Below are 26,473 nucleotides of genomic sequence, written 5' to 3' on the forward strand. Positions count from 1 at the left end.
TACCTCTCTGCACTCTGTTATTTTTTTACCGACTTCAAAAAGGAGGTGGTTATCAATTCGGCCGGTATCTTTTTTTTATGTATGTACACGAATTACTCCGCCGTTAGTGAACCGATTTTAATAATTATTTTTTTATTGTGTTATTTTTTATTGTAGGTTCTAATGAAATTACAAAGTCAGTGCATCATTGACTATTTAAGGGTCTGATAATGTGGGTCGGAGACAAAATATGTAACTCCTCAACCGATGGGGATATTTGAGTTGTGTTTGAAGATATTTGGTGTAAGTTCTAACGAAATTGCAAAGTCAGTTCATCATTGACTATTTAAGGGTCTGATAATGTGGCTTGGAGACAAAATATGTAACTCCTCAACCGATGGGAATAATTGAGTCGTGTTTGAAGATATTTGGTGTAGGAGGTTCTAATGAAATTGCAAATCATTGACTATTTAGTTAGGTTAGGTTGGAACACATAAGACAATATAAAACTAAGCGGGCAGGGCGCGGCAGCGCCCTGCGTGCGGGCGGTTCAAATCAATGTAAATTCAGACCGTACCTTAATTCATGATCACGTTTATACAATTTTATATTGTATTAATATAAATGTTATTATGTCATCACTAAAAAGGGTAAAAAAATTTTTAACAAAAAATACAACCGACTTCTATGTCACTACATATTAAAAAATAATTCAAATAAATGTTGGTTTAGTACATATTTCTGAAGTCGGCGCTCAATATATTTCGTTCGAATTATTTTTTACTTTGTAGTGACATAGAAGTCGGTTGTATTTTTTGTTATTTTTTTTACAAACACGCGAAAAGAAGTACCTATAACTTCAATAACGGTTTTTTTTAAAGAAAGTTTATTTACTTATAGTACTCTAATCGGGTTGTTGAATAGCTAAAAATGCTGAAACAGGTGTGTAAATAGAAAGGCGATTTATAACAGTCTTAAGGGTTGATCTAAAAAAACAAACAGTGACTCAGATGCTTCATTATGTCTTATGATAATTTTCTTAGTGCTCCAAATTAACGGATATTAAATTAAAGTTCCATACCCGATTAAATGTCCCTAAAGGTTGATTTTCCAAAAACGGTGAAAAATGTGTTCTATTATTTTGAATCAAAAAGCTAAATTCCAATTTTCATAGACTTTGCTTCAAAATCTGCCGATTTCTAAACGAAGTGTCTTCTAAAGCCAAATGCAAATTTTTACAGTTTTTGCTTCCAAATTAACGGATTTTAATATAAAATTCCAACCCCTACTTAACCAACTTAAGGGTTGATTTTGCAAATATCGTAAAATAGATATTTAATTACTTTCTATCGAAATCCTATCAAATACCAATTTTCATATAGATTTGCATCAAAACTGGGGGACTTTAATACAAACTTTCAACTCTTATTTATTCACGGAAACGCGGTCGAACAGGATAAAAAGTATCCTATGTCCGTCTCCTGGTTCTAAGCTACCTCTCCACCAATTTTCAATCAAATTGGTTCAGCCGTTGTTGAGTTATAAAATGCTTCACGAAAACGCGGTCGAACGGGATAAAAAGTATCCTATGTCCTTTTCCTGCTTCTAAGCTACCTCTCGATTAATTTTCAGTCAAATTGGTTCAGCCGTTCTTGAGTTGTAAAATGACTTCACGGAAACGCGGTCGAACGGGATAAAAAGTATCCTATGTCCTTTTCCTGCTTCTAAGCTACCTCTCGATTAATTTTCAGTCAAATTGGTTCAGCCGTTCTTGAGTTGTAAAATGACTTCACGGAAACGCGGTCGAACGGGATAAAAAGTATCCTATGTCCTTTTCCTGCTTCTAAGCTACCTCTCGATTAATTTTCAGTCAAATTGGTTCAGCCGTTCTTGAGTTATAAAATGACTTCACGGAAACGCGGTCGAACGGGATAAAAAGTATCCTATGTCCGTTTCCTGCTTCTAAGCTACCTCTCCACCAATTTTCAGCCAAATCGGTTCAGCCGTTCTTGAGTTATAAGTGGAGTAACTAACACGACTTTCTTTTATATATATAGATTGTTTACATTGAAACGATAGCCAAAAATATTTACAACAATTAACTGCATAAAAAATATTTCAACATTTAACATCGTCGTCAGCCAACCTTCTAAAAAGTTTGTGGTTTTATGCCTCTCTCCGTAAACACATACTACTTTAATGAAATCGTCTTTTATTAACAGACTTCCAAAAAGGAGGAGGTTACTCAATTCGACCGTATATATTTTTTATTTTTTGTATGTTTGTTCGGCGATTTTTTCACGACGCCGCGACCGATTAGTATGCTCTGATGAGTAGAACTTAAGTTATGGGGTGGAAATCATCATCACTGCCCCTGCTTTTTACATATTTTATGACATCTTACCTTCTGCCCACTCAATTCTCATGAAACTTAAAATGAACGTTGAGTATCTAGATTAACATGATATGATGGAAAATTCGACCTTCAACTCTTCAACTCTGATAATCCAGAGGTGTCCTCTGCCTCAACCATAAAAGTTAGGCATTTGGAGCTTACGAATATATGATAAGGTCTTTGAGTAGAGACATATGATGGAAGATATGACCTTCAATTCTTCAATCCTGATGATGCAGAGGTGCCTCCCATGTAAAGTATATAGATTAGACATTTGTTGTAATGAAGTTGCTAGACAGAGATATATGATGAAAAATTTGACCTTCAACTCCTTAGATCTGATGATGCAGAGGTATCTCCAGCCTAAACCACATGAATTAGCCATTTAGTGCTCTCACACATATATATTACAGGTCCTAAGCAGGTCCATGTAATGAAAAAAATGACCTTCAACTCTTTCACTCTGATAATGCTGGTGTGCTTCCAATCCAAACCATAGGAGTTAGCCATTTTGTGCTTTCATATATGTATTAACGTCACTAAGCAGACACATAGGATTAACCCCGATAACTTTGACCTTCAAGTCTTCAATTCTAACGACTCAGGGACACGGCTGGCCTAAACCACAGTAACTTGACAATTATTTCTTACAAACATAAAATATGATTAATGAATACGTTGTAGTTTTTCTTAACTATTGAATTAAGGCAAATTGGACCGACCCACTCGCAGAGTTTTACCACCTAGTTTGATTCATTTACTTTTCTGTTCCTACCTAACCTAGCCAATAATATAGTATCTCATATAGCCTCGCCTATAGTGTTTCGTATTGAATTGCTTAGGTTAGGTTGGAACATATAAGATAATGTAAAACTAAGCGAAAAGGGCGCGGTAGCGCCCTGCGAGCGGGTGGGTCCAATCCGTATGAATTCTTTATCCAGTTAATTGTTGTAAATATTTTTGGTTATCGTTTAAATGTAAACAATTTATAATAAAAGTTGATTATAATATTGACATGATTACTTAAAGATCTAATTAAACGATTAACGATTTTTTTATTAATTTTGAAACTATAAAACCTGGTGGGGATTGTTAATTCTTTTTCCAGAAATCCCCACTAAGCTGAGTTAGTTTTACTAGTGGGGATTTTTGGCAAAAAAAATAACAATCCCCACTGGTAGGGATTTGTCGGTGGGGATTTCCGGAATAAACCGCGAAAACTAGCGGTTTCTTGTATGGTGCTACCCTTTATTTTCAACTTTTTATTCTTTTTTAATATCTGTTATTATATAAAATATATCTTTTTTAATATTACACATACTTTGTATTTTTTTTTTGTGTTTATCTGTTACGGTTCCTGATATAGAGTCCTGTGACCGACGGAAAGACAGCGTAGGCTCACTAATAAGGTTCCGTTTTTACCCTTTGGATGCGGAACCCTAAAAAGATTACATAAGACAGTAGGTATACGTATTTCAACCATAAAAACATTAATTTCAAACACCAACTAAACGTAACTCTATTTTCACGTTTCCAAAACAATTTTATGTGAAACAAATGAACATTTTAACATTTAACGAGTACGTCGTGGAAATCACATTACATGTAATTACGATGCTTTAGTGTTTACGGCGCGAATAGTTTATAATCGGTTTGCGGCCATTTCAATTTCATCGCCGAATTTCATATTAATATGGAAACTTGACGGTAATTTTTGGGAACATTTATGTATGAAATTAATTAAATCAAATCAAAAACTTTAACCTTGTTGGCTTGAGGCCCAATTGCGTTATGTAGGCTTATGTTCTCGTGTATGTCTTTTTTATAATTGTCGTATGAAACGAGTATGCAATATAGTGGTGCCTTAATGGTGGCTACTGCCGCCCATGGACATGTGTAATCTACACCTGATAAGAATATATAACCTGAGGTTGGCCACAGATGCATTGCTACCCCTGAGACCTAAGTTAGATCGCCTCGGATAATGTACCTTACCACACCCTTCAAAACGTAAGACAAGTGTTTAACACTGATGTTATTAGGCAGAAATAGGTACCACTTACTATTTTTATTTAGTTTTTTTGTTATAGCAACCAACCGTTATATATCTTTTATATATAATTCTCGTGTCACGATGTCACTTACCGTACTCTTCCGAAACGGCTTTACCGATTTTCACCAAATTATATATGCATATTCATTAGGTTTGAGAATCGGCTATTATCTATTTTTCATACCCCTAAGTGATAAGGATTGTTCACCCTTAACATTTTTTTATTTATATGGCTACACAACGTTATTTGTTAACTCTATAAAATTTCAGGTGACACAGCGGAGGCTTAGTAATAGGATTTCGTTTTTACCTTTTGGGTACGGAATCCTAAAAATCACACGTTATTAATTAGAGCTCAGTGAAGAACATTAATACTTCGAAACTTATTTAACACGTTCACTGCGGTTCACCCACAATCGGCCCGACGCGGTGCCAAACCAATATGCGCACAGGAAAAATAGGTCTTTCTCGCTAGTGCGAAACCTGTTTCTTGGGTATTTTTACGAATATGACAAAGACAAATATAGTTTTCGATTTGTGACCAACAATGTAGAAATATAGCAATCTAATAATGCGGCAGGCCTTTTTCGACCTACGCCGCATAGAACGTAAAAAAAGTTAACTCAGTGCGGGGGCAGGCCTGTTTTGGTGGATGACCGCTCGCGACCTGTTGCCGCACTGTGCAGATGCGTACGCGTTGAGCCGCCAGTAGTGTTGTGCTAGCTTCGGGAGGAGGACGCGCTCGCGCTACTCGGTTTCCTGCAAGCTTCGTTACAATGGCGCATCGTAAAAACAAAATAGTACTAGAAAATGATAGTGATAACGAAGAAGAATACGGTGGTTCATATTTCAATATCACTAAGAAAAATCTTTGTAATTATATAAAATTTTGGTCTACCTTTATAATTACTATTTTTGACTTATGTGTAACACATTAAAAAGGCTCGGCTTGTGTTTATTAAAATTTAATAAAATTAATGACTCGATATTTTCTTTTCTTTTACTATCCCATCACTACAAAAATTACACTCTAGTGCGGTATCGGGCCTTATCGACCAGACATTTTCGATTGCTAATTTCTCATTTTCTATTTGGAGGAGCCAGGGGCGGTACTAATGTATAGACAAGTGATTCATGAGGATTTTAAAAGTATAAAAATTTGTAATGAAAAATGCTCCTTGACTAAGATAATAGGGCTTCAATACCACCCAGAGGTGTCGGGTCGAAAAGGCCTGCCACGCACAATAAGAAAGTCAAGTGGATGCATTTTTGGACTGCCGTCGCTCTAGCTGAAAGTCACTGTTTTTTTTTACGCAGTCAACGTGTTAAACAAAGCATACTGCATAACGATACTGATATAATTATCTTACGCGAAACTTTTGTACGCTTACGAAACTTTACAAAGTTGCGCGGGGGTTGCAAAATTCCATTATACACGGAAATGGAATATAATTTAACAGGAAAGGAATTTATTTAAGACTAGATTATTTTAATTATCTTATTATAGCAATAGATACATCTTTTGAAGGTGGTAGAACCCTTTGTGGTTCGACTCCGGCGGCACCACCGCGACTCATATTTCTGCCTCATAACAGCAGTGTTAAACGCTGCTGTGTTTTGGTTTGAAGCGTGTGGTAGACATAATTTTCCGAGGCGTTCCAGCTTCGTCCTCAGGGGTAGCGGCGCATTTGTGGTCGACTTCAGGTAAGGATATCTTATCCTATCTGGGGTTGATTACAGATGTCCTTGGGCGGCAGTAGCCACTTATTATCAGATGGACTGTATGCTCGTCTGCTACTCCTATACTCCTATATTATAAAAAATGTGGATCACGGTAGGTCAAAGAATAAATTAGCTATTTTTTTTTCAAAATAAAAAAAAGTTTTTTTCGTAAACCGAAATTCGTAAGAGGGTAGCGAAATAAAACAGTCGGTAGATTTCACACATACTACTTAGCAAGAGGTTTCACTTAAAATAAAGCTTACTACCGCTGTTATAATAGTGTATATACCGGATACCATACCGGATTACTTTCAACCCCTCATTACCACAAACCTCTAATATAACGCCCTTAAACACTAATTACGTCTTATTAATAAAACATTCACCAAATTCCATCAATTTTATGCTTTTCTTACTTATTATTTATTACAAGGCATTAATTTTACTTAATGTTGTTCAGAAACATTATAATTAACAAGAAACCGATTTTAAGAGAGTTTTGAAGTTGTATATCAAAGTTCAGGAGATTAGGAACATGCCTCCGTGTCGGCGATGAGCGAATAACGAAACAATAGCGAATACATAAATTATTCATTTTCATATTTACCCTATATGACTTCTCATAAACTCATCAATCTCATAAGTACTGACAATATATCACAAAATATCCCAATAAGAAAAAATATTTGATTTGGCAGAAGTGGAAACTTTCGAAACCTTATCTTAATAATAAAATATAATAAATAAAAAATGAAACAGACACCCATTGACACATTTTTTTCATGCTGAGACCGGATGACATCTTGACTTTTGCTTTTTGCTTTTCGTCTAATGATTTTTTAGTCAGGCCACGTGTCCTGACGCGAGTTATAAATTTTTTACACTCATGCAACCTTCTCATTCGCATTCTCGACCGTCATTCACAACCGACGTCAATGCAGCGGCCTTTTTTTTGTCGACGAGGGGGACACCTTCAAAAGGTACCCGACGCCATGGGAGTGACGCCGGGTTATGTGGGATTTTTACCGCACTAAAATCCCCCCGGTGGCCGTCCTCAGCGTTTGGTGGAGAACTCCGGGATCTCCAACGGAACACAACCGGAATCCTCCTAACGCGATGCCCTTCTATCGGGCTCTGCCCTGGGGGGAGCAATTTACGCTCCTCTCACATCCCCTGGTGATTACAGCGATATGCGACCACACAAACCGCTGTCCTTCCCGGGGACGCTTGCTGGACGGTTTGACTCCCACTCTTGCCGCCCGCAACCCCGAAAGCCCCTTTTAGTAGCCTCTTACGACAGGCAGGGGATACCGTAGCCCTATTCTGGTCCCGGTACTACAGGGACAGAGAACTGACGTCAGTGCAGCGGCCTTACCTACACAACACACAATGTTATGATCGCACTGAGACTGAAAGGGAATGTGATACCGTTCTCTTTTCTCACCCGAAAAACCCTTTGAAGCAGGTAAAAATACCGGCACCAATCGGAGAACAGGCGAGCGCGAAAACGAGAAGGCAAGAAAGCTATCACATTCACGCTTCTCGGGTGTTCTTGAGGATTCACGGCATGAGTCTGTAGCCGGGGTATAATTTACCTGGCTAACAGTTTCTCGCCAGGGCTGAAACGTGTGTCTATCGTATCAAAGTTTATTATCCCATAATGGACGGCCGGAGTGGTAACAGAAACTGTTGTAATGTAACGACGTTGTTACTCGTATTCTACTTCTTTATGGTAGGGGAGCCCATGATGCTAAATGTATAGAAACTCGAGCGTCATTGAGACCTAAACGATTGTGTAGATTAGAAGTAAGAATGAAGAAAAGGTTATATGATATTTTTCGATTTAGCTGGGTGTTTTCTTATTCTGACGATTTGAAAAAAATAGTATGAGAATGTTTGAAGAATGATGTATTTTCCTAAAAAATTGCCTTATCCTTTAGTTTGTGATACATCATTATTTCCCAGGGATTCATGCTAATAAGTGACACTATCAGATAGCATAATAATACAGGCTGTCTTTTTTTCAAAATGACATTTTTTTTCACTACTTCGACGTGTGGTAATCGCCAGATGTTTCCTGTTTTCTAGCATCATTTCCTTTATGTTAAAAAGAAAATTGACCGCGCTCGAGCATGTCCAGTGATCGATTTTTTTGACTGTGCAAACTCCCCGACACAGAAAGTTCATTTATGGTTTAGGATACTCTACAGGGTGTAAGGTATCTCCCATAGTCTGACGGGCTCGAGATACTCCCGAAATCCCCTCTTGGGCTCCCCAACTATTTCTTACTCGTGGGTTCTTCGTAATTATGGGGAACGTAATGACTGTAATGTTATTGAGTACGAATACTTCGATAAGTCGTTTCGATTATGCCTCCTGGTTTACTTGTGTTGTGAGTACGCGTGTATATTCATGCATGTGTATACACATACAAAAGCACACGTGTACACACACACGTGTGTGTGTGTACAAAAAACGTGTGTTTATGTACACATGCGTATAACGTTATATCATCGTCAAAACATTACTGTCTCACTGGTACACATATAAACACACACACGCACACAGCGTATAACAAGCTCTATTTTGTGTTTGTGTGATTGCTTGCATTCATTCATGTATGAACCTCCGTGTTTGCTACACTGGCCCGAAAATGCAAAAATATGGCGATGGTGTCACAAAAATCGATCACTAAAGCCATTATTGTTCCGCCTATTACAAAAACTAACAAAGAACGAGGAAAAGCGGTAATACCCCATAAATCACACAAGCTCCGTGACAAGAACGCATAGATCAATGAATCCTGAAGCCGTTGGCTGTCGCTTACGATTAACGAGGTCTGAAAAAACGCGACGGAATAATCCGATGTTACGACGGAAAACTATTAATTGGCTTTGCTTACTAGGAAATACTGGCTACGTCGTGTTATAAATGTGTTGCCTACATCAATACTTCTAAAGAAATTAATACCAAAACAAAAGACTATAACAAAATAATTAATAAATATAAGAATGAAATATGAATGAAAAATCCTACACCAAAATGAAAAGAAATATCAACGAAAGATCTTATAATTTTTTTAAAACAATTAATGTTATAATATTTTTAAAACAACATAAGATACAAAGAACTTTTAAAACAAATTGTTGTACTTAGAAATTATTAAAAAAAAATTGAGCGATAGTTAACATATATTTTTAAACAAATCTATTTAAGTCAAAAGGCCAGAATGCCAGACCGTGAAATCAAGTTTAAAAAAAAAATAGTATCCGGCGTTCGAATTTCAAATGCACGTCAGTTGGTACGATTCCGTCTGCATGCCGGATGTCTCCATTTACATTTAGATTAAAACGCTTCCAAGGGAATAACGAACGTCTAATCTTCTTAAAAAGTGGAATATTGTCTCAGGCTCTTAAATTAATCCATTGACTACTTTTGTTTTTATGAAATTAAGTAAAAGCAGTGAAGAAACTCGGCCCTTTGAACGAGGGGTCCGAGGTTCAAATCCCCGACACGCACCTCTGATTTTGAAAGTTATGTGCGTATTAAAAATTAACTATCATTAGCTTAAACGGTGAAGGAATACATTGTAAGGGAAACCTGCATACATGAGAAAAAAAATGTTTTCAAAGGTAGGAGAATGAAGTAAAAAGTAGCATATTAAACGTATATCGTCTCTAAGGAATGACCTTAGATGTGTCTAAGGAATGCCTTTTACTGTGATGAACCAATAAATATGAAATTGTATAAAAATTAATGTAGGCGTAGAGAACTGCTAAAATTGTGACCCATATTTTGGTGAAAATCCAGTATAATCTAGTTAATTTTGTATTGTGTTTGTATTGTAAATATATTTAACTACAATTTTTAAGTGCCGCCATAGGCAGGAAATGGTATTATAAATTACAGAAATATTATAAAAACCAAAAAGCCGATTGCGTAAAGTATAGTTACTCCCACGAATTCAATGAAACCTACTCGTATGTGTTAAAATCCGTCAGGCCATTAGAGCTGACGTATCAAAGAAGACATACATACAGACTTTTGCTCAAAAAACATTACCCTCCACAATAGGGCAAATAGGGCAACATTTACATTACATTTTATTAATTAACACAACTTTGTTACACAATAATTAAATTATATCAAACTTAACGAAACATCGCAACCACAAAAATAATAAAATTGAAACTTTCATTTCATTAATTTTCAGAAATTGAATTTCAAATTCGTGCAGTCTGACTGATATGTTGGAATGGAATAAACATTTTGTTAACCTTAAAACGACTTACATTTCAATTAAATTGACCTAACTGACTGGTTTGACCGCAAGCGATACGCGATAGGCGAAAAACTATTTTTAAGTCAGAATTCACTTTTAGTTCAATTGCAGTAAAAAAACACTACCGCCACACCTATATCTGATTATGCTAGCAGTGTTATGTGCTCTTAAACTCGTCATTATAAGGTATAAGACAAAAGCACTGTATTTACGAAACGTTTCAACTTAGTCTTTAATAATTATACATAAAACTATTTGAAATTGATTACAGATGTTTATGAGCGGCTGTAATATTTAGTATCAGATGGACACAGCCGTTTGCACATTACGTTTTATAAAAAATATTTTCAAACGAAAAATGAGCATGCAGCTCGCCTGATAGTAAGTCGTCACTGCCGACCATGAACATTTCACCACTCCTGAGGACTAAAATGGTTACTTCATATATAAGTCAATAAAAAAAGATGATAGGAAAAATGCTCTAATATAGCGCCTGCATCGCTTCTCGCTACTCACCAGTAATAGAACGTGTCCTTTACATGTACATTCGTGCTCTCCGACTCAGGCTTTACGATTCACATATAGAGTTTATATTTAAAACGTGTCATGTGCAGGCAAGGCTCCAGAGCTTTCAAAGCTCTACAAATTACTTATGAAATACAGGTAGAGTGCGTTTCTTTTAATGTTAGGCTTTCACAAAGTCAAACTTATTTGCTTTTTAACATACTTCAAAATGGAAATAGGTTACATATTTGATTTACATTTTTTCAGAAAGGACTTGATGAAAATATTTGTTTCGTCTCAGCGTATTACGTTCACTGAAAAATCTCATTTATGCAAATAATTGTTTCCATTATTTATGTGTTCATTTGCTAATAAAAGTGATATATTATTAAGCTATTGCATAGCTTCTATCGCGGGCCTTGAGCGTGAAGACCGAATCCAGAAATTCCGTAACGAAAAAACCTAACACCCCCCACTCCGACCGGCACAGCGGTGATACTTTTTAGTAGCGATCTGTGCGCCCCGGGGCGCACACGCCAGTTGACGGGTTAATGACTTTTTGCATACTGCATAAATAAAATAAATATATAATTGTAATTGCATAAGTTGATAAAAAATGCTATTCAATAGCTTTACCGCGGCAGTCTCCGAGTGCCACACGTATTTTTAATATCATTATATTAAAGGTTGTGGTGGCATGCAGTCCACCTGATGGTAAGTGGCTACTGCCGCCCATGGACATCTGTAATCAACCCCAGATAAGAGTAGACAACGTTAAGGTTGGCAACAGATGCGTTGCTATCCCTAAAGACTACGGAAAGCCTCGGATAAGCGCATCTCCCTTACCACACCCTTAAAACTTGAACACAACAGCGCTTAACACTCCTATTTTTAGGAAAATAGGTGTAGCGATCGAACCACAAAAGGTTCTACCACCTTTAATTTATTGGTTTATCATTGTGTATGGTTGGTAAAATTAAGACCATCGGTTATTGGTCATGTACGTGTATTTTTAGTTATTTTATACAATAGCCGTCGTAAACCAAAAAAGGGTCAAAGCGACCGCTATAAAGCCGTTATCGCAACCTTGAGCCCTTCGAAATTATTCCATGTAATAGAAAGCAGTTCCTACTGTTATAGCGACCATTATTTTTGGGTTAATACCCTAAAAATATATTTTCATGTTTTTGTTTTATTTTTTACTTTTTGTATTGTTGTGTGATGTTAATATTTTTTGTGTGATGCATTTACGTTCTTTCTTTCTTTCTTTTAAAAGGATTTTCAGTATTGAAATTTAAAAAAAAATTCGTATTCAAATTATTTTCAGCATTCAAATTGTATAATGTGGTATAATGTGAAATTAAACACCAATAATTTTAAGCAACATGGTCGATTATGCTTCAGGACGTTCCCAGTTGTAGGGAGAGCCATGCCCAATAGTGGGATACGAAAATATTCGTCAGAAATTGACCGCTAAAACACATTTATGTTACAAGCAGAAGAAAGATCTTTCTTTCTTTCTTTCTATTTATGTTACCAAATAACATGCCGAGCAAATAACATGTACTTAATATCCTTTATTAGTACTTATTAACAACGATTAATAATAAGATATACGAGTACATATAATAACTTTTAATAATTCGATTCCATAAATTAATCATAATAAATCTACGTAGGTATGTACATGTCGGCGATATCCCAATACCGCACTTTATTAATAAACTGAACGAAACGACTTTAATATGAGAATCACTTTTATTCACTTTTATTTACAATTCGAGCAGAGTAACGGCTTACACGACTGATTAAATACGAATGTACCACGCTCTACCAGCGCGTGGACTTAAATACTACTCGAGTGACAAACAGCATAAGAACTACCTCACATCACTTGTTTTGTTATAACAAGTGACGTGATTCACAATAGATTTAACTGTTAATAAAATAACATTATATTGAAAATATTGTTTTAAAAATACGAGAATAAGTATTTTAATATTATTATAATTTACATAATTTATTTGGTATGACTAACAAAGTGTTTTGAAGTACTACCGGAAATCGTCCATATTTTAATCTAAATATTAATTCCACATTGACAATCAAAATTGACATAATAAAAATTAATAATGAATTTTATGTTACTCCAAATAATTTATCTTACACAAATTATATTTGTTTTAATAAACAAGCGCGTTACAACACGCAAACATTCCTTACAAGTTTTCATAAATCGCCAAAAGAGGGCGCTACTAGTAGGATGCAAATTAAACTAAGTTTTGTTTATAAAACAATAAAATTGGAGTCATAATAATCTAATTGATTTTTACTTTGAAGGTTTGCAACAATATGAATTATTAAAAATAAATTACAAAATCAATGTTTTAAAATCAGTCGAAAGAATCAGTGCAATGTCTAAGAGACATTGAGGTTAGATCAATAACAGTATTGTAATTACGAATAATTATTTTAAACATTAAATATTATAATATAAACGTAAGATACAGATTTACACCCATAAATAATTATTTTAAACATTAAATGTTATAATATAAACATAAGATACTGATTTGCGCCCATATACACGTAAATCCAACGTTTTTCGCAGTTCTTCTAGTAGGCAGAAATTGACGAACGATCTTTAGTATGAAAATCCTTCCTAATATTATATATCCGAAAGTAACTGTGTCTGTCTGTCTGTCTGGTTGTCTCTTCTTCACGCCTAAACCACTGAATAGATTTTAATGAAATTTTGTACAAAGATAGTCTGAGACCCGAGAATCCTTTCTCGGGTCTCAGACTATCTTTGTACAAAATTTAGATAGGATAGTTTTTATCCCGGAAATCCCACGGGAACTAGGGATGGCGATCTAAGATCGATTAATCAGAGAATCGATCTTTTGGACCCAAAACATTGATTATTTTAATCAATATTAGTAAGGATTGATTCGTAAAACTATGCATTTGATCAAGTGATGATCTTTATCAAAGTCGAAGGTACGAATTTATAGTTTTGTGTATGTTAGTATGTTATATAATTTTCTTTTAAACGCGGGCGAAGCCGCGGGCAAAAACTAGGATTGTATACAGGGTGTGTAATGAATTAAAATTTCCAGGCTAGGTGTATTTGTGTGTGTGGAAACCGTATGTGTATGCGACATGTGTGTGTGATATTTTTGCTGAAAGATTTACCACGCGATTTTCCCGAATAGCAATTACTGTAAAACGGCTAATCACGATATGGGCTCTGGGGAGCTGGATGCACGAGAGATTTTTTTTTTTTTATAATATAAGAGTAGCAGACGAGCATGCAGTCCACCTGATGGTAAGTGGCTACTGCCGCCCATGGACATCTGTAATCAACCCCAGATAGGATTAGATATTCCTACCTGAGGTCGGCCACAGATGCGCCGCTACCCCTGAGGACTAAGCTGGAACGCCTCGGAAAAGTCTGTCTCCCTTACCACACCCTTCAAACCGGAACACAGCAGCGCTTAACACTGCTGTTATTAGGTAGAAATAGGTGTGGCGGTGGTGCCGCCGGAGTCGAACCACAAAGGGTTCTACCACCTTTTAAAGCAAAGCACACGCTGATTGCAAAGCGACGTAGATCTATATATGTCCAGATATGTCTGTCTCTCAATATTCATTTAAAGTAAATTGACTATCTAGTTATCATATTATTCGAACACGCAGTTCAAAGTTCGATCCCGGGACTTTTCACACTTTGATATCTACCTGAGATATTTAAGCTTGAAAACTCACGGAGCGTTTTTCTTCTGCCTTCGTCGCGGACACAGAATAGCTGTTTTTCAAAACTCACGAGATTCTCAGACGTTTTCTTACAATATTTATTTTATCGTTAAAGGTAATGCTAGGAATTTTTATATACACATAGACACATAAAAAAGTGCGTGCTTAAGTTAAGATTTAAGTTACGAACTTCTAACCCCCAGTATGAGAAGCCGAATTTCGAACTAGTACGCTATTTGCTTTTAAGCAAAAATCTAATATTTTTTATGAAAGTACAGAAACTTCTTCACATGAAATATTTTTCATGATTATACATATTTTCATTAAATAATTGAATTGCAGAGGGCAAAGCCGTAGCGACATACTACGAGAGCAAGTTTATCGAGACCTCAGTTGGCATCAACCACAACGTGGACGAGCTACTCGTTGGACTCCTAACGCAGATCCGGCTGAAGCAGCAACACACGGAGAAAGTCAGGTCAGTCTATTTCCTACTTACGATCCATTGATAACATGCGATCTTATCCCAAAAATACAGGAGAAAATCGGATGTTATTTTTTAATAATATAGGAGTAGCAGATAAGCATGCAGTCCAGCTGATGGTAAGTGTCTACTTCCGCCCATGGACATCTATAATCAACCCGAGATAGGATTAGATTTATACCTGAGGTCGGCCACAGATACGGCGCTACCCTTGGTGTGTGTGGTGAAAATAAACATAGAGCCGTCGTCTATATCATTCCCAACACTAAAGGAGTCGCCAATGCATCGCCGGCTTTGAGGATTAGTTCTTTTACCACCTTTCTCGAAAAACCTTATGTATACCAGTCTAACACGCAAAGAGTTCTGGGTTCAATCTCCGGAAAGACAGCTATTTTATTCTATTATTTTCACTCGTTTCACTCACAATAGAGAAAAGATCGTAATGGGAGGCTGTAGGTGTAGACTGCATTATTATTATTTATAGTACTTTAATATTACCTTTCCTAGATCAATTTCACATATTGATAACCGAAAAAACCATAAAACTGTTGGAATACGCACAATAATTTGGTAGAGAGGGATTTTATCACTGTTTTATGGAAATTTATCACTTTTACGACCACTCACTTTCCTAACTCGTTGCTAAGATGTTCGAATGCTAAAGATTTATGGGGTTCTGGTTCTGACTGCCAGTCAGAAAAATAAATAATCTCGATATTTATTACGTATTTATTTGTGGTATCTAATACTCGTAATATAGCTATGAAAACGCTCAGAAGGGATTCCAAAAATACAATATATTCTTCCATAATCATCAACATTTACATTAATACATCTTTATCCACTATTTTATCATATCTCCATTATAAAAGACATTGCAAACATCAGCTGACATTTTATAACTCAAAGCAAGACTGAACATTCTAAAATATAAAATAGAAAAGTATTTAATAAGTGACGTAAAGTATTAACAACCAGCAATATAAATGGATCAATGTGATGTGCCTGTAACATTCGGCCATATACTACTACTCCTAATCCCTTAGTCATATTACTTTTCATAGCCTGGATAAGTAGAAACGCATTGATATACTTAAGTAGCCTGCTCTACGCCTTAGATTTAATAAATAAATAAATAAAAATACTTAGCCATAATTACATGTGACCTGTCTATATCTAAAATCTTGAAATTAGTAGGTATATAGCTACAATAATAATATTATGAAACAATACAATAACTATAAAAAGCTTTTAAAATGTTATCCCAAATAAAAAGGCAGTTCCAAAAACATCAACTACTTGTAGCTAATCGAAACTAAGTAACAAATTATTTTACCCTATAGATTAATTCTTATTAATCGCCTTTCCCTGCGCTCCTCAGATTGAAAGTAATAAATCTGTAACTATGATATTACAGAAAACGCAGCAGTTCCCGCAAGAACCGCAGTCGCGCCCGCTCGCCCCTAGAGAGCGAGAACGCGCCCGCGCCCGCGCCCGCCTCCGCTGCGAGCACGCCGCGGAAACGCACGCGGCTCTCTGCCAGTGTTAAGGTAATAATATTAATATATTTGGAGCTTGTTTCCTACGTTTAGTTAAAAGAAATCACGTCGTCAAAACATGCGCTTTAAGATCGGGGAGTCAACATATTCAGGGCCACAAAAAGGATATGATAAGTGGAGAGAACCTTGGTGATACACCTAATTTGTAAATATTGCCGAGGTAATGATGAAAAAAAAATACTTGTATGAGAACATAATAGAATATTGAAAGTATCTAAAGTTAAGATAAACTAAATTAAGATAATCTTAATTAAGTTAGTTATCCTTTGAAATAATAAAAGTGATACAAAACTCCTTGTGCCACAGTGCCCAGCTCTTGTAGCGTTTCTTCGGTGTATAGCAAGGCTATTTTTTTTAACGAAACAGTTGCCTCTGCGAGCATATGCCAAAAACATATTTTTCATGTCTCCAAAATAGTCACTCAAAATGTCACCACGTTGGACTGTTTTATCACTTTCCAGGTCCGAGGGCTTTTGGGCAGGGTGTGGGCGCGCGACTCCAAGTCCAAGTCCTGCGAGAACCTCCACGTGCTCTAGCACTCGGTCGCCGAGCCCGTCGCATGCTTCCCCTTCTTCGACTGCGCCACAAACTACTCCTAAACTGAGCTTGGAACTGCCTGAGCTTGGGTTGGCTTGTTCCGATTTGCTTGGGTTTGAACGGAATGATCCACGTTTGTGTGGGTTTGCTTTGGTTTGACCTGATCGATGGGATTTTGGGTGATTTTGCTTGGGTTTGTAATGATCGATCTGAGTTTGGATGGGTTTGCTTTAGTTTGGATGGGTCGATCCGAGTTTGAGTGAATTTGCCTGAGCTTGGGCAGTACAAACTGAGTTTGGATGGAGTAGCTTGTGTTTTAATTTATCTACCGGGGTTCCTTTGAAAGTGTAGCTTTATTTGCTGTTGATTTATTTTATTTAAGGTTCGTTATTAAGCATAGACGTTTTCGTTTAAATAATGATCAGTTAAGTATTTATTTTCCATTTATTTTTTTCTATTCAGCGATTAGATGAAACAATTATTTTACGAGTATTTTTTTAATATTATATAACATATTATATTTTTTTTATCTACGCTTAGTTATAATCACAGATATAAGACATGGGAAGACGGGCCGGCGACTTTAAAATAAAGAAGTAAAAATAATATTTAAAAGATTATGATTGAAAAAAATTTATAACTTAGAGAATATTAAACATGAAAAACAAACATAAGGAAAAAAACGATATTTAAATAAAGTAATCTAACTAAACTGATTGGGATTCTCAAGTGTGAACCACTTCGCTTGAGATTATGTAACCTGCCCGAGTTAGGACTAATATGCCTGTGATTTAGGTGGACCAACCATAATTTGAACGAATTAGCCTGAGTTTTGTATTTCTTTAATTTGTGTATTAGTATCCGTTGAGTTTAGTAAATGTCCTACTGTGTTTTAGTGGTATGGTCTACCTAAATAATAATGGGACAGAAATAATAAATTGCAATAATAATGCAATGAATGAATAATTAATAATTCACTTTGAACAACTTTATATCGAGATTTATTGACAAGAAAATAAATCACTTTTTTTTTAATAATTTGAAAAAATGTTTATTTGGTTTTATACCATTATGTAGTGGTATTTTAACCAAAATTATTATATTGAAGATGAAATGTACCAATTTAGAATTGGATTTTTGAAGAGTAGTGCATGGAAAAGAATTAGGTTTAAAAAAACGGGTTTGAGAACTATGTAGATCTATTTACAAGGTTGAAACGTGTGGTTTAGGAATGGTGGATGCAAAAGTATTAGTAGTGTTATCAAAGTAATTATATTAAGTATCAATTATATGTGATCCCATTGTGACTCCTAATTATAAATGTTCATATTCCTTACCAATTAGATGTTAGTTATTATTATTGTAATATTTGATAAAGCATAATTATTAACTGTATAATCTTTCGCGTTATCGCATTATTAATTCTTAGTATTATTAATTATTTACTTAATAATTTTAAAACGCTTGCACAGATCAATACCTATAATATACACAATGTTCTTTTGTGAAAATTATTTTTGAACAATTTGGTAAAATTAATAACTGGCTAAATTGTCAAGTGGATTTTTGGTTTTTGTCCCATTTTTATATTTAAAATAATTTTCTAAATCGATTACGACAGGCTTATAAAATTTTTGTAGTAAAATAATTTTGGTTTGTTTGTCTTTCGGTTTTAAAGGCTCGATGTACATTTTATTAATGAAACATTAGTGATATTTGTGGCAGTATTGTAATCTGTATTCCAATGATAATATGTAATCCTGTACTTCCTACCCTTGCTTAAGTTATCATGTATCCTAATATTAATTAAATATATCTAAATGTAATCCTATCACTTAATTTCAAAATGTAAATCCAAATTTATTAAACAGCATGTCCAATAGCATATTTAATTTATAGAAATGTTATGATTTTTCATGCCAGCTTTTTATTAATTAATTCTGTAGGATATTATGTCCTTCTATTAAAACGCATGGTGAATTCGAATATAATTTCTTCTGTTTCTTGTCATGTTTCTTGCAGAATTTAAACTTTAAATTAGCGCCAACCAGATATCACTAGGATTTTATTTATACAAAAAAATATATCATCATCTTATTTAATCAGTCTTCTACAATAAAAAACATGTTTTACCGGACGCTTGGCATACTGTAACTTTTCCACTTGACTTGAAATAAATAAAATATAAAGGGTCCACAGCTTCAAATATTGAGCTAAACGAATTAGGAATAGGCATTCGGTTAATAAATTGAGGGTGTAATACTAACAAGTATTTATAATTAGGCCAAATAGACGAGGTAGGGCAAGGTAGCTTCGTTTTAGTGAGATTTTGATAGAAGAGCTATGAAAAAGGGCATTTAGATCGCGCAAAGGTACTGAAGGTTTGTTCAAAATAATATGTCTAGAATGTTCTAGATTTTAAACTAACGGTTTTATTTATTTGCTGAACTCGATTTAATTTAACAGGCATATGTAAGAAAAGTATTCAATTTTACGCTGTTGGTAAAAAAGGTAATCAAATTTAAAATAGCAAACAAACGTGTTGTCTATCTGATGGTAAATTACCAGTATTCCTCTTAGACATTTGTAACAAAATTCTCGTAACCCTGAAGTTGAAGCATAATAATAATGAACGCCTCAAAAAGTAATACTTCGATACTCTTTAACGCACGCAATCATTGTTAGTTTATAAAAGTACGTCATTGATTATTTACGAAATTGTGTAAATCTTTCAGAAGCATAAGTGACCACTTCAATTCAGATGGATTGCATGGTTGTTTGCCACATGATTATAACGACCATTAAGATGACTACAGACTTGCATGATATTTTGAACAAACCTCCAAAGAAGGCTTAAAGTAGGTATTTTCAAAAGTATACAAAAACTGAAGAGCTTGACAAACGTAGTTGGGAGTTTAAATCTGAGATAACAAAAGCGAATCCGAAGAATCGACTCCATCCAAATTAGATTGCCAACGTTAAAAATGGAGTTCCTGATTTTATAGTTTTTAAGTTGATTTAGTGAACCTGATAGATTGTTTTAGGATAAATGCCCTTAGATCTATTGGTTTAGATTCTTTGAATTTCAGTGCCTGTATTTAGTGAAATATGTAATTTTTTAATCCCTCCGTAAGGCCGTTTGCCTTATTTTACTAGTATTATTTTCACACACTATCGTTTAAAACACTTTTACCAAATGTAAAATTTTTAAATCAATGAGAAATTTTACTTTTTAGGTTTCAATGTTTTGAATGATAGTGAAGTCTAGTGCATATTTACGGCGCTAGAAATAAAATTGTATAACTTATTATTATTACTAATTATTAATAATATTGTAACCAGAATTACTAGTCGCTAAATGTAAAATGTAGGTGTATTTTAAATGTTCTGTATTTCGATGTCAATAGATATTCTGTGTATGTTTAAATATGTTTCATTGATTGATAATATTTTTGGAGTTAATCAAAAACCAAAAAGGAATCTTAATTCAAGAAATATTCTTTTTGAATTAATTATATGTTTATTTATTTACTATTTACAAACTATAAATCTATATACAATATATACAAAAAATATAATTTAAACAAAAAAGAAATATTAAAACTTAAGGAAATATAAAAAATTAAATATAAAACAATGAGTCCAAATCACTGCCTCCTGGTAGAGTCCCAAGAATGCTGGCCGCGTTGCCACGTTGTATGGCCAAACTTATTCTTTGGCCAAAGTACGCACCAGCTCTTGGGTCCCCAGAAACGTCAACCAGACGCGACGACATTTCTTTGAAGAACCGTCGTGCTTCTGGCCCCCACGGACCCAGTGTCTCTACCGCAAACGGCACAAATATGTAGCCCTCCCCCAAGGCTGCATATTTGCGCCGCTTCAGAGATTCAGCCGCCTCTGCCGCACCACCTGCATGCGTCGAGGTCACTGAAATATGGGATGGAGCCAGCGTATCCACGCAAGTCGCATCCCATACAAGTGACATCCCCTGTTTCCAGGGAACGAGAGTCATACCGTCGGGCCGCTTGCCATCATCACGTGCAATATTCTTTTTGAATTTCATTTAGAGGTAAACCATTTTTAATGATTAAATAGACTTGATTTCTAAAAACGCGTTAAATAATATACTTATATCAATCAATGAAACATTTTAAAAATTTAGTGTTTTGGTGTAAAATATTTAGATATCAACTTTTACTAGGAAGCTTGGCCTTCCCCATGTATTTAGTGGATGAATGTTGTAGGTATGAAAGCGAAGTTCTGCTCTAAAAATAACGGTAAAATTTCAATGATAGAGACTAAAGCATTTCTTTTATTCATTTGCACATGTTTTTGGAGTTTACAGTACTGCGTGCGTGCGTAATTTGATAATTTGATTCGATTTTTGAGCAGGCACACTTAAATTTGTGACCTGTTTCTAGAGTTTGGTCGTCTAAGTGCGCACATATGTGACCTCACATGAGGGAGAGTATTTTGATTTCTGTCCGCTGTCCTTCTTGGATACCTGAATGGTCGTCTTTGTGCGTCCATACCATATGCCACTGTTACAGAGCAATAGTTTTATCATGCGTTATTAACGCAGAGTTACCCTTTCATACCTTTAACTAGATTTAGTGTAATTTTGTATCGCATAAAAAAACGCTTATATACCCAGGGTCCAAATAAAACACCAATCACTTCACTCTTGGACATCTGGACCATTGACCTTCTATCAGCAGTAGAGCCTAGTTGAAGTAGTTTGGTTAGAAATCGACTGCGAAGGCGTTTAAAGCCTATAGAATTAGTTTTTATCGTCCTATTTGTTATATTTTTGGGTTATGGTATGATTTGATGGTGTTGACTCTATAACGAATTCAATTTCAAAATTCAGCAATAATTAACTTTAGTATTCTACTCTTCACCAATAATTAATTGTAAACTATACGTCTTTGAAAGTACAGACATGAGTAGAGAGGTTTTATTTCCTTACGACAATGTTTATTACAGTCTTAGAAAAGTTAAACAAAAAAAAATATAAGTAGTAAAATTTTGTAATTGAATTTAATTTAGTCTCGGAGAAGTTGATACTAATTAATTACTCATAATAAACTTCGGCAGTAAACTTACCTTCACCTTCACCTTCAGTCCTTCAGTCCTTCAGTCCTTCAATACCTTCAGTTCTTTTTTTTTTTTTTTTTTTTTTTTTTATATTATAGGAGTAGCAGACGAGCATGCAGTCCACCTGATGGTAAGTGGCTACTGCCGCCCATGGACATCTGTAATCAACTCCAGATAGGATTAGATATTCCTACCTGAGGTCAGCCACAGATGCGCTGCTACCCCTGAGGACTAAGCTGGAAAGCCTCGGAAAAGTATGTCTCCCTTACCACACCCTTCAAACCGGAACACAGCAGCGCCTAACACTGCTGTTATTAGGTAGAAATAGGTGTGGCGGTGGTGCCGCCGGAGTCGAACCACAATGGGTTCTACCACCTTCTAAAATAGTAGTCTTCTTACAATAGTAGTATTCATATTATATGTATTTTCCTTTATTAAAAGTAATATTGGTAATCCATACTCCTATATTAAGGACGCTATCATAAAATATATTATACTAGATCAGATTATTCTATTCAAAGAAGTTCGTTATAGAGTTGGCTCTTTAAATTATTGTTTCTTAAAAAAGAACAACAGATAATATATGATAAATAGAATCCTCGATGTAATGAGGTAGAAAGAATCAGGGATTTGACAATAAGGATATAAAGGATAGATGTCATTCCATTTTGCATGAAATCATTATTGAAAATCATAACTTAGAGAAATATACGAAATTTGTATTGGAAGAATGAAGTTAGAATCAGTGTAGAGCATTGTTTCTCAAACTAGAGACAGAACCTGTGAGATATTGTAATGTAAAGAGATTCAGTATACAGGATAAAAAGATGCAAAATAATAAGAAAAATATTAATGAGGTGAAATCATCTACTAAACTAAAGTAATGAAAGCCATTTTTTCCATAGTGTTTTTTTAATATTTTACTCCCTTTCTACTCTTTAGGGGATGAGCAAAGTACTTACGGTGTCAGTGTATATTTGAGAAACAATGATGTAGAGTCTAGAAATGAGCATTTCAAAATAACAGATTAGTAATTTCGTATGAAGTTATCATTGCTAAATAATCATTAATTATGGACAAGTACAACAAATTTAAAGACTGGCAGAACATTATTCAGGAATTATTAAATTTCACTCGAAATTTTAAAGAATCTGCAAGTAGGATACAATTAAGTGATAGTTTGACCAATTTGTAAAATAAATATTTTTTTCTTCAGAGTTTTGCTACATATCTATGTAGCTGTCTATGTACTGCAGTGGTTCCTCACTGTTGCTGTGACAGTGACTCCTGTCTCCTGTATACTACTGAAGTAATTCCAATGATAAGTGTGGTGCATGAACCTGGTTACATATGGAGGGTCCCATGCTTAACCACCGACATCTAAATGTTATTATTTCTATTCTGAGCTAGGTGTGTCTCTGTGTGTGTAACGGCGTTGACAAATGTTATTGTAACTCCATATCAAACGGGAGCAAAGACCAAATAACGTCAGCGTTGCTCCCATTAATGTTTTTCTCACACATAAAAAGCTGTCTGTCGAGTTCTGTCGGTCTTAACTTTTTATCTTATATTTAGATTTAAACTAACACTTTAAACAGATCTACTGCTGTGTCCTTACTCCTTGCTTCCCTGCTTTATTATAGCGAAACGAGATATAATCGTTTGATAAAATTCGCATGTCCCAAGTCTGAACCTAATATAAGTTCGTCTATACAAAATGTTTCAAAAATGTAGAATATAACTCATTAATGATAAGTAGAAAAATATATACAATAGACTTTATGAACATTATTATCATAAGAAAATTGTTTTAAACATTTTTAGTATTTGTTAATAATAAAGTTAAATCAAATCCATTAAAGAAAAATAAATTAAAATAAATTTATTTTATTTTGCTTAAAATTTTGAAACATAAATCTGGAATTGAGTTCAATATTTTGAAGTTTTATTAAGTAATTAGAATTAAAAATAAGCATAATTATCTCATTTATTATAATCTCATTTATTATTGCAGTAATTTGTAGTATTTTTTATGGTATTTAAAAATTGAAATAAATAAATCTTTTTTTTAATTTATCATTAAAATAATTATTAAAAATTATATAGCTAATAGTAAAATAAAATGTCCTAAAAATTTTGAAACATTTTGTATAATAATCCCATTGGACCATGTTAAGCAATATATCTATATATTTGATAGGCCAATAGGACTTTCATAGTATTTGTAGGAGTAGCTTACATAGAATTTTATATTATTAATAATAGTATACACTTTAATAATACCATGTTAATATCGGTGTGTCCATGTATTATTAAACCTATAATTTGTAATAATACTCATGGTAATTATATGTCGTTTAACTAATGTTTTAATAATACGTATTATTATATACTTTATAATTATTATGAATTTATCTATTTAAGCATTTAACTCTAATATTGTACAATAAGCAAGGAATAATTTTGTTAAATATTAATACGGTGCATACTTAAAGCTTGTTTTCGGGATCGATCAACTAATTTCGAATCTAAAAAAGGTCTCCTCTGTGTATAATAATTTAAGAAAATATATATTAATTTGCACATAACGCTGTGTTGTCCTGTTAAAAACATATATTGCTCCTCTTAATAATTGTACAATATTGGTTTTAAATGTAATATAACCGTAGTTGCAGATCTGCTTTTATTAAAATATACGTCTTTAGACATAATCTTTTTTGAAAAAATGTACACATAATCCATAACTATAGTTAGAAATAATATTATCCTCTCGCTTCCCATTGTAATCCATCGCAATTTGTATAATAGTTATTCATTCAACATATAAATAAATAATGTACTGGCCATCATCGGAATATCATTTTGAAAAACTGATTGTCAACATATCTTTTTCATAAATTAAAATTTCGAAAAATTTTTTGCGCACAAGTACCAAAATATCACAGTAGTTAAAACTTTTTGGGCGTGTTTTATTTATTTTTCTGATTTTGTACTAGTGTTTTCTTTTTGAATGTGTTGTAAATTATAATTATATGTTAAATGTGACGTTTCGAAATATATTCTGATGTTTCTTATATAAAAATAATTTGCTTGGCGTTTTATTTCTTGATCCTATGGATATATTATTTAAAATAATTTAATGTAGTAAAAATTATACATTTAATAATAATATTATTAATGAAATAATAACAATATTGTTATTAATAAAAACAAAAATTAAAAATATAAGTATCTTTAATATAAAATACTTATCTATTTATTTATAACACACAATTTTATAAAAAATATCTTAAAATTAAAGTTATACTTAGTATAACATTACTATACGTTATTTTTGTTAATATACAAATAACACAAAATACAAAAATTGCATTACAAAATGCAAAAAGATCTTAATTACTCAAAATTTCACTGGAAAAAATCAGCAGTCCAAAATTACAAAATGGTAAAAAATAAAAAACGAGTAAATCTTGGCTAATGGCAGTTAATTTGAAATCACAGATTTGGACAAATTATTTCTTCCAATATTATAATATCTTCGTGGCGAAGCTCAGAAGGTCTCATTATCGAACCATTGCCACATTTTGGGCTTGGTGTAGTCCAGTTCATATTCTTCGCATTTCTGCCCAGTTATTCTGAAATAGACAGACATAGATACAAAAAAATACATCGCAACGTACATACAAATGAATTGTAACATAAAAAATTACCTACTTTTTATATTAAGCATTGGTACGATCTGATTTTAAGGGTTTTCAGTGGTAACAACTTTTCAACGATTTCTTACGATTTAGCGTTTCGGTAGAAAGGTGTGAATGCCAGATGACTTACATAAACAACCACGATCTGAGTCCTCAGGAATAGCAACACAAACACTTTCTACACTCACAGCCCACAATAGGATTTACTGTATCGTGGGTGCCATGGACACACAACACATACACAAAACATACACAAAACCCCAGACCCAGAACAGATATTTAAATTCATCATTCAAGTATCTGTCTGGCCGGGGATCGAACCCGGAACCCTTTGCTCGTCAGACCGGTAGGGTGACCGCTCCGTCACGCAGGTCGTCCCAATATACATAGTACATCTATCCATT

At 34.2% G+C, this 26,473-nt stretch overlaps 2 protein-coding genes across 2 annotated transcripts in view; one reads left to right on the forward strand and one right to left on the reverse strand.

Annotated features, from left to right (window-relative positions):
- The window catches only part of LOC140756362 (uncharacterized), a 141,873-nt gene extending 123,199 nt beyond the window's left edge, over positions 1 to 18,674 (forward strand). Inside the window, exons 9-11 of the mRNA XM_073091831.1 lie at positions 15,034 to 15,169; positions 16,593 to 16,725; positions 17,196 to 18,674. Of these exons, the coding sequence (XP_072947932.1) occupies positions 15,034 to 15,169; positions 16,593 to 16,725; positions 17,196 to 17,270 (344 nt within the window). The 3' untranslated portion in view covers positions 17,271 to 18,674. The remainder of the gene's footprint in view (positions 1 to 15,033; positions 15,170 to 16,592; positions 16,726 to 17,195) is intronic.
- Positions 18,675 to 25,793: 7,119 nt separating this feature from the next.
- Positions 25,794 to 26,473, reverse strand: part of LOC140756450 (uncharacterized) — a 36,686-nt gene continuing 36,006 nt past the window's right edge. The window contains exon 6 of the mRNA XM_073091962.1: positions 25,794 to 26,003. Coding sequence (XP_072948063.1) covers positions 25,919 to 26,003 — 85 coding nt within the window. The 3' untranslated portion in view covers positions 25,794 to 25,918. The remainder of the gene's footprint in view (positions 26,004 to 26,473) is intronic.

The sequence above is a fragment of the Epargyreus clarus genome, unplaced genomic scaffold (assembly GCF_041222505.1).
Source record: "Epargyreus clarus isolate Ecla_fem2 unplaced genomic scaffold, WU_Ecla_fem_2.2 ptg000035l, whole genome shotgun sequence".
NCBI classification, from domain to species: domain Eukaryota; kingdom Metazoa; phylum Arthropoda; class Insecta; order Lepidoptera; family Hesperiidae; genus Epargyreus; species Epargyreus clarus.